Source organism: Arvicanthis niloticus, chromosome 8 (genome assembly GCF_011762505.2).
Source record: "Arvicanthis niloticus isolate mArvNil1 chromosome 8, mArvNil1.pat.X, whole genome shotgun sequence".
NCBI lineage: Eukaryota > Metazoa > Chordata > Mammalia > Rodentia > Muridae > Arvicanthis > Arvicanthis niloticus.
The window spans coordinates 35,387,070-35,396,954 of NC_047665.1; the positions used below are offsets into that span (position 1 = coordinate 35,387,070).

Genomic DNA, 9,885 nt, shown 5'->3' on the forward strand with positions numbered 1-9,885 from the left:
TACTGCTACAGAGAAGCCTTGTGTTTGGACAATATTGGAACACCGTAGTGAACATAAAAGGGGGCCTCTCCATATGACTGGAAAAACGAAGGAAACTTATTACTTAAGTAAAGTATTGTGTAAGCACCCATCACAGGCATTCCATTGGGTTTAGGGCAGGTGCTTCTCAGGCCTAGGTGGGTTGTTTATCAAATTTGGTGCTTAGAGTACTGGTTTTGATGGATTGTGTCAATGGTCTGGAGCATGTCCAAAACCCTTGTTGCAGGCATCTTCTCCTTGAAGCTGCTTCAGTATCCTTCCAGAAACTGTATAGTGTCCAAAACATCCACTCTGCCATAAGGTAATCAGCTAGATACTTGGCCAAAGGTTATAGACTCAAGGTAGCTAGGATGAAGGAAAAATTAGACACTCAAACCACTCCACCTTCAATATCATATTTAAAAGAAAGACAAATCTTTAAGTGGGTACTTACAATAAAAGCTTATCAAGAATCATTTAAGTATTCAACAGTGTTTTACTACTATTTTCTACTTCAGTGCCCCAAGGAGAAATAGATCTCCTGTGTGTCCAGATAGAACCAAATTTTCTCCTCTTACAGAAAACTACTGAGAATATCTACCACATTCCCAATATTCTGCAGCCATTATATTTCATGCATGGGAACTTGTATATACTGATGAATGTAGGCTGGCATGGTGGTAGTGTTGCTCTACACATTTTATTATCATAAAATTAGTATGTTTAGAGTTTTTGTTCTTAGTCATGTGTTCTCTAGATACCTTAACCAGACTGCTGACTGCTGACTGCTGACACTCCCTTTACCAGACTTCCACAGTTTTTGAGCCTTTATATAAATTCCAATGATGAGCTCGCTCGGAGTAAATCAGAAAATGAAAGCTCTACCTTAGATTTCTCAGGGAGACCTCTTAGGTGTTTTGTAGTTAGTATATACTGTCTCACAAAGGCTTTAAAAGGTAACTCCATATTATTACAAGTTTTAGAGAAATATGTTTTCATTTGAATAACTGTTTTCTTCCCTCATTATTTCAATCACAGGTTTTCTAAACTACTTGGGAATACAACAAAAAGGTCATCTTTATGGCACAGGTGTCTTCAAGATGGAGATACACTAAGTCCTTGTCACTACAACTGCCATGAGTACCTACCTCTCTTGCTATTTGCTGTAACATTCAGGTAACCATGGCATCTGGGCTAGGCTCCATCAGCCATTGGCTCTCCGAGATAATGCCCTCTTTGCAGTGCAACATTCTCAAGAAGGAAGCGTTGCCAGCGTCCTCGAGATGCTCCGGCTGCGCATGCACACTCAGCCCAGTGGCCTGAGCAGACTTGGTAGTCAGCTTCCGGTCGCCAAGACGGGGACCAGAGCACACGCCATGTCTTGCTTCAGCAGCCCTAAATACAAGACCGGGGACCTGGTGTTTGCCAAGTTAAAGGGCTATGCCCACTGGCCAGCGAGGATCGAACATGTCGCTGAACCCAACCGCTACCAGGTGTTCTTCTTCGGGACCCATGAGACCGCCCTGCTGGGCCCCAAGCACCTGTTCCCTTATGAGGAGTCCAAGGAGAGGTTCGGCAAGCCCAACAAGAGGCGCGGCTTCAGCGAGGGGCTTTGGGAGATCGAGCACGACCCTATGGTTGAGGCCTCCTCTTGCCTGTGCCCAGAAGAGGATCAGCTCTGCGCCGAGGAGCTAGGGCCGGCAGAGGAGCCGGAGCCAAGGCAGGAGCTGGAGCCGGAATTCAGGCCTGAGCTGGAATCCAGGCCTGAGCTGGAGGCAGAGCCGAGGCCTGAGACCGAGTGTGAGCAGGAGCCCGAGCCCCAGCCTGCCTATGACCTGCTGGACGCCATCGAGGAGCCGGGTCTTGCCGAGCCTGAGCCAGATCAGCAAGCCGAGCAGGTGCAAGAGCAGCATCCTGAAGCTGAAACCGAAGCCGAAGCCGAAGCCGAAGCCGAGGCCGAAGCCGAAGCCGAAGCTGAAGCTGAGGCTGAGGCCCAAGCGGAGGAGCCCGGGAGCCTGAAGAGGAGCGCGGAGGACGAACTGCCTCATAGTCCTCCCAAACGGCCCAGGGAGGCGGCGCCTGGCGCGCTGGAGATGGAGCCGGCTGGAGAGCGCGAGGCTGAGGCCTTCCCCTTCGTGGAGGAGCCCGACCAAGCCCAGGAGCAGCAGCCTCCGCTGGAGGAAGAGGCCACAAAAGAGGCGGTCCAGAGCCTGATCATTGCAGAAACCGGAGGACTGTAGTCACGGTGTCTGTAGAAGAGCCCTCTCTCTATCTACCTGTTCCAGGAGCCACCTGGCTGTGGCTTGGGAAACCCACTAGGGCCCAGTCTTCATCCCAGTCCACCTCTCCTTCATTCACTCACCTTCGACGGCCTAAATTCTTGGCATGAAGGGACAGGCCAGTTGACATCAAGTTCGTGGCTTAAGTCATGGCCACCCTTCCCACCCTAAACTCTTAGGGACATTCTGGACCTCCGCCTAGGAACCAGGAGTGAAGGGGGTGGAAGATAAAGAGCAAGGGCAACATTCAATGGTCTGGAAAGGCAGTCTATAACTATGGTGATGCTAGTCTACCCCACATCTACCCTGAGTGCCTGTCTCCTCCTCCCATAATTCCCTTCGCAGTTTTATAGGTTTGAGGAAAGTGAGACAGCAGTGTCCAGTAAATATTTTTGTTATCCCAGCCACTTTCCTTTTCTTTCTTTCTTTTTTTTTTTTTCTAAAACCATTGGGGCTCCCAAGTCATAAGATCCGAAGACTTTGCCTGCCCTTTTGGGTTGAAGAGGTGAGACAGTATCTTTTCCACATCTCTTGGGCCACTGAGGAGACTTTTGATGCTCCTTTGAATCCACCGTGGAGCCCCAAGCCTTTAGTCATACATATATCACTTAGACGTAAGAATACTTTAGAAACCATCTTTATTTTAAGAGGAATTTTATTACATTTAGAACAGTCTTTGGTTGTAACTTGTAATTTTCCTGTGGCCAGTGGCATATCCCTTTTTGTTTGGGGTTTGATGACCTGCCTGTTGTTAAGGCTTTGCTTTCCTTAAGGTGCTATTTCTATCTGCACATCAGAACCTGGGCCCCTCAATATTGTCACCTACTACAAAATGTACTGAGAAGTTGAGTGTCCCTTCCCAGCCTCTTCTGTCTCTGTGTACCTTTGTACCTGTACCCTCTTGGCCCTGCTCTTTCCCCTTGGGCTCTGATGAAAAGAAAAAAATTATAGCTATATCTTTGGAGGTTTAGATCTGAAAACCGTAGACTATTTCAGTTCTAGCAAATAAAACCGTTGATTACTTTAAAACAAATCTTTTCAAGCATGTTCCTTTGATGTCCAAAGAATTGAGTTTTGAATGTGTTGCTCCTTTTGTAGTGCTAAAAGCAAACACCTACGGAAAAGGATGCTCTTCTTGGAGAAGCCTTTGTTTCTTGATGTCACCACCTTTCACGCTGCTAAAGCAGTCTCTATAACTCACTGAAATGGGTGGAAAAAGATTCAAAGGTTTGGAAGATGAAAAACTGGTACATTTCTAATCTAAATGTATTGTAGAGTTTTTTGGTTTGGAAAACCTGAGAAATGATTGATTCGTTTGCTTACCTTTCCCCTATTTTTTTTCAATTAACACTATTTAATACCTTTGTTATGAAGTATAGCTGCTCCATAGTCCTAATTGTAAAAGGATGTAGTATCTGTGCAATATTTGGAACCTTTTGGTGGTTTTGTGCAAATATATGGGGAAATTTAAATATTCTTAATCTTAGTCACATGTTGAAGGGTCCCAGGCTCTGCATAAAGGATTGAGAGATCAATAAATCCCAGCCACCATCTCAAAGGGTAACCCTTAACCCATCACTAGCAAGTAACTTGTATTCCATACTAGTTAAAATAGCTTCTGTTAAATTGTCCTAATGTAAGTTTAATCATTGTTTTTTCAATGACTACTCTTGCATTAATAGTGGAAGTTAGTGCTTCCTGAATTACTATCACATGCCCTAAACTATGATCTTTCATAGTTATAAGCTAAGGTATCCATTATTAGTGTTTTGTCTAAAAGAACTCTGGTTCAAAGTTTTCCAGCTTTCCATTGAATTCTCAGGACTCAAATACAGATTTCTAACACTTTAGCATTTTCATCTGAATTGTGCCTCCTAAACACCATGAATTCGGAAGTTAATAAAGTAGCTATTCTAGTAATAAGTAATCAAGACAGGAGCTAATTTCTAAAGGGAGCCTCTACTTTTTATATACAATGTCTTTATAATGCAGCCATTCAATTAGACAGCTACTATTATCTCTATTTTAGACCTAAGAGAGTTGAGATTCAGAGACATTAACTAATTTTCCCAATGGCTGAAAAGTACAAAGTGATAAACAAGATTCAGACATAGGTTTTCTCTCATTCTAAAGCACAGGTGCTTTGTTCCACTTTATCCTTTGCTATTATATAAAACTCCAATTCAGTTGAGAGCTTTTACTCTCTTCTGTTTTGAAGTGAACATTTAGAAATTTGTGAGAGAGAAAAACAAATTAGCAAACACTGCTTATAGGTGTTTAAAATCATCTTGGGATATGGCAATAGTTTTGTGTACAAATGACTTGGTGAAGTGATGGGGACAGTTGTACATTCAGTACTTTTCAAGGTTCATAAGACTCTAGGAGGTTTGAATAGGGATTGCTGTATTTGCCAGAGACAAGGATAAGATTTCGATAGTTTTTGTGGAGGCACATCATCCAAAATGACTCAGTAACCTGAAAGAAGGAAAATGAGTTTCATAGCATTCATGTCCCTCTCTTTGTGTTGCTTCTTCTTTTGTGTTTCTGTTGTTAAAGATAGAAAAGGGTCTCATTAGATGTGGTGCTCACATTTACCTTCTCAACTGTAATGTAGGGAAAATAGTAATCTCAGTGCTAAACAATAATGTCCCCATTTAAAAAAAAATCTGATTATAACCCCACAAAGAACAGAAAAAAAATTTAGAATAGGGGAAGGCGAGAATCTGTTTTATGAACCCCTTTATCAAAACAATAGAAACCATTATGTGCTGTGGTGACCAATAGATGGTCTTATCTTGGCCTGAAAATTAAGTTGTTTAAAATTCCCAGGAATCCCAGTGTTGTGTTGTTCTTGTTTTCCTCTGAACAGCTTATGCCTCAGTGACAGAATTACAGATCAGTGATTACCTATCTGGACAGACAGGTATTCTGTTGGTTTTCAGATATGAGTCACAAATTGACCATTCTGTAAAAATTTCACAACAGTAGGTCCGTATGCCAGAGGGAATCCATCTGTACCACTTACTATCTCCTGCTCTTGGTCAGGTATATATGCCCCTGTCAACCCTCTCAGAATTCAATGAGCTTAAAGGAATGGAATATTTTCACTTAACTATGGCTCAAACCAGCTTTCCATAATAGCGATTATCTTCCCACAGCTATAGTTCTCCATTCTTCTCCTGGTGTTAAAATTTATCATGTTAGTCTTTAACATCACTGAGATACACTAACATGATTTTCTATAGTAACTTAAAAGGTAGTTCTGTCTTTGGATTCTGATTTTACCTATATTCTTGAATCTCAACAAGTTGGTTTCAAGACTGCTAGTGGAAGGCCAGGGTTGTAGTTTTTCTCCAGCTGTGACCAAATACTTGATAAGAAACAACTTTTGGGAGGAATGATTTATTTTGGCACACAGATCTGAAGATACAATCTCATAAGATGTTGGACAGTTGTGGCAGGATGAACTTGTTCCCCTCTGGATGGATCAGGAGTCAGACAAGGGAATGTTCAGCCCCCTTTTCTCCTTTAGCTTCTTTTTTTTTATTTAGCTGGGGAATGCAGCCCATGGGATGCAGCCATCTACATTCAGGACAGAATTCCTTTCACCATCCCCAGTAACGCACTCTAGAAAAGCTCTCATAGATTCGTCCAAAAATGTTCTCACTAATGTCCTAAGTGGTTTTTTTTAAATCCCATCGTGATGACAATTGTAATCAATCACTGCATCCAGAAAAGAAGCAAGCACAGTCTCTGAATGGCTTCAGGCACATGGCCTGAAGGAGGTTTTGGTCCTAGAATAGCTAAGTTTTCAGAATAGGAACCAACAAAAACATACACATCTGTCTCTGTGTCCTGCTATGTGGCTAGAGCTCAAAGAGTTTGGGCCACTCTTTCTTTTTTGCTTCTGACAGTTTGGAAGAACTGTTCCTTCTGTCCAGCTATATTTACTTGTTTCTTCTATGAATGATTGTCTTCAGCAGCTTCCTCAGAATTTGATAGCACTCCAATGTGTTACCCTAAAACCCTGGCTTTTACTTAATAGTGTCAACTCTTTCACATAAATATTGCTTTTATTGTTTTTTTCTTATCAACTTCTTAACTGAATATTCTGTGTAGACAAACAACTTCCTTCACCTTCCTCAGAGTCTAAGAATGTGCCTGTTTCATGTTAATTAAGGGTTAATGAAAGAAAATGAACACACATGACTAAACAGGCTGTTAATGCATTCTCACACCTGTCCTCAGAAGTCAGTTTGAGGAATTTTGTCATGGAAGCCATTTGGAAACAATTTGTACCATTTTTTTCAAAACAGTTTGTTATTGTATATTTGTTTGTCTCAGAAAGTAAGACCTCAGCAGACTAAAGCCCAACCATGATAAATCAAATTGAAAGGTTGCCATCAGTATTGACCTTTCTCCTTACTATTGTCAAATACCAAACAAAGGAATTTAAGGAGTAGAGGGGCATTATTTGGACTCATGACTTGAGAGAAAGTAGTCCTTCATGGCAAAAAAAAAAAAGCTTGATTACAGACAGCTCTATGGTGAGAGATCGAGCAGCTGGGACCCCTAATATCTTCACATCTCAGTGGAAGAAAAAGCAAACACCATATAGAAGCAGGCTTGAATATAATCCTCAAAACCCTTCTCCAGTTATCTGACTCCTCCAGCAAAGCTCCATCATTAAAAGTTTTGCTACATCTCAATACAGTACCACCCACTAGGGGCCAAGTGTCCAAACCCCAACCTCTTCTTCCTAGAAGCTAGCACAGATTAGCAAGTCTCACGTAGTAGTTAAATTCTGGCTCCACTACTTAAGAGCTATGTCATCTCAAATCCCTTCATCGAAATGCTCTGATGGTGACTTTCACATTGCACACTTGCTATGAAAAACAAATGAGCTCAAATATCTTAAAATGTCAAACATATTACTGATCAAAAAACAGACCTTGTATGTATGTTAATTTATTTCCCTTCAACCTAATCTCAAGGACTAACTATAATGAACAACTAGAAATAATTAGAGCCCAGTTTATTGCCTTTATTTGAGAAAACACTGGAGGCCTTTACCAAATGCAAACAGCTCACTGGAATATAGATGGCAATTCTATATTTAGTCTGCCCATATTATACCCAGAGAAGCTGAAATCTCATTCTTCTGTTTCCTCATATTGCTCTTCAATAGCTTCTTTAAATTCCCTCACTGGTAGCTGAGTTATTTCATACAGACATATCCAATTTTAAATATTCCTCTTTTTTGGCCTGACTCATCCCTCCTGTGCCCAGCTTTATTACTCCTATTATTTCCCCAGGATGCACTCACTGTTTTCCTGTGGGCATTTCTAAAGTGTATCTCCTAGAGTGTGGTGCCTTCCTGGCTCCCCCTCCCCATCTATAGAAATCGTAATTGTACTGCTCTAGTTATTTTTGGGCTCCCCTGCCTTTTTTTCCAGTGTACCTATCATTTCACACATGATTTTAATGAGCTGCCCAGCTCGATTACTGAAAGGCACTGGAGTGTTGCAGCACATGAACCATTCTCCCCGAAGTTCACACAGGTTACCAAGGCTCACTTCATTTTGCTTTTGCCTTTTCTTTCTTCTTTTCCTCCTTTTTCCCCTTCTTCACACCTTAGCCATCTCTTCATTACAGTCATTATCCAGCTCTCTCGGTGAATGACTTAACACTTCATTAAAACTGTGTCTTGCTGGGTTCTTTTCTCCCTTCTCACTACCCCTCACCTGTCAACAATCTCTGCTTTTCCTCTCTTCTTCTTGTGTCTTGAGTTTGTCAGTCATTACTTCTCTCCTCAGAAAAGTGTCTTAGCATCAACAATGTTTGTGTTCCAGCTTGTGCTGTCTCACATTCAGGTTCTATTACTTTTTCCTGCCTTTATTCTGCCTTAAGTTTTACCATTAGGTTTTTGAGCATAACAATGATTTTATTCAGTGACACTACACTGACCAAGGCATCTTAGGAGTCCTTATAACAAAAGCAAAAATAGGAAAAGATAAAAACACTACCATTGTCTGATAATTTCATTTCTTCTTTGAAAAATCCAAATACACTGGGGCATTAGTAACCTGGAAACAACTAGGCTTGGCTAGTCAGAGTGAGGGCTACAGGAGAAATCTTTATTATATTAAGGAAAGATTTGTGCCAGCATTCAGGCTCTGTACCATTCTGAAACTTTTATGCCTTAGAAAAGGAGTAAGTTAACAAATTCACTTGAACTCAGAGTTTGATAGAATATGACTAAGTAAAAGGTCAATTACATTTAAGTTAAACTTTACAGGTTCATGGACTCTTACACAGTAGAAGGATCAAGTTCCACCACTGTAGCTGTGATCGAACTGATTTTTGTAGTATACAAATCCATGTCATTATTGCCTTTATGCAGGATTTACAATATTTTCTAGTTTTTTTTTTTTATAATTTATTTTGTGTGATAACTCATGTGCCACAGTGCATATGGGGTGATCACAGCGATACGTCCAGGAGTTGGTTCTTTCTGCCCTGCCAGTCCTAGGGAGAAGGTTTAAATTGTCAGACTTGGAAGCAAGTGCCTTCGCCCACCAAGCCATTTCACTAGCGAATGCAATCATTCTAATGTAGTGAAAAATATCCTAGGGGTGTCATGATGAGAAAAGTGCATGTGTGTATGTAAAAATGACGAGGATGCTCATTCATGGAGAGCTTACACTTTGCCAGATACTGTTCTAGGGGCTCCAGATGCTTGGTGAGTAATGTAACAGAGATGACAGTTTTTATTTTTCAGCAGCAGCAAGACAAAAGCAATTAAGAGGAAAATGAATAAAAAACGAAATGATATGTTAGAAATTGTATACATCATTGGGAATACAAAATAAGAAGAGAGCTAAAGGTTGATTTCCTCTATTTTCAATAAGCCTCTGAAGGGATGCCCAGGCATTGTGTTTCCTCATTTTTCTTACCTTCAAATCATTCCCCAGAATAGGGCTGACACAGTGGTACCATTCTGAAGAGTATCCTGAGTCACTCTAAGTGTTAGATATAATCTCCAATCTAAGCACTTTATTATTAATAATAAATTGCTGAAGGCTCAGCTCAAAGCTGAAAGAGACACCAAAACCTTAGAATGGTTGGAATGAAAATGCTTTCTTGGTACCAGGTATTGCTGATTTTTCATAGGTATGCATAACACAACTTCAGAAGTTTTGATGTAGATGTATATAATAGAAAATATTCTACAATTTAGGCTATTAAATTTGTTGCTGCATGTCTTCTGTAGCACCACCTATCTGAATAGAAAGGAGCAGAGGCTGTTATTGACTGACTTGTCTCAATGATGACATACTATGTTTGTTAGGAGTACACATCAATACCCTGAGGGTGTAGACACACAGGAGATAGAACTGTAGAAGGTAGAGTTTGGTAGAGTATTCCCAAGGCACATTAGTATCACATGCCTATATTTGAAATTCTGCAAAATGGTTTGTTTTCCTGGCCTTCATTCATGCCAAATATTATTAGCTGGTGATCCTGAAAGCAAGTAAAGTGGTTAACACCAGAGCATGGACAGAGAATTGTGTGTGTGTGTATGTGT

The 9,885-nt window shown here is 41.0% G+C and overlaps 1 protein-coding gene across 1 annotated transcript; it reads left to right on the forward strand.

The window, feature by feature from the left end:
- Positions 1 to 1,273: 1,273 nt before the first annotated feature.
- On the forward strand, positions 1,274 to 2,697 carry Hdgfl1 (HDGF like 1). Its single transcript, XM_034510857.2, has one exon. It carries the CDS (start codon positions 1,302 to 1,304, stop codon positions 2,256 to 2,258), a length of 957 nt encoding a protein of 318 aa, XP_034366748.1. The 5' UTR covers positions 1,274 to 1,301; the 3' UTR covers positions 2,259 to 2,697.
- The last annotated feature ends 7,188 nt before the right edge of the window (positions 2,698 to 9,885 follow it).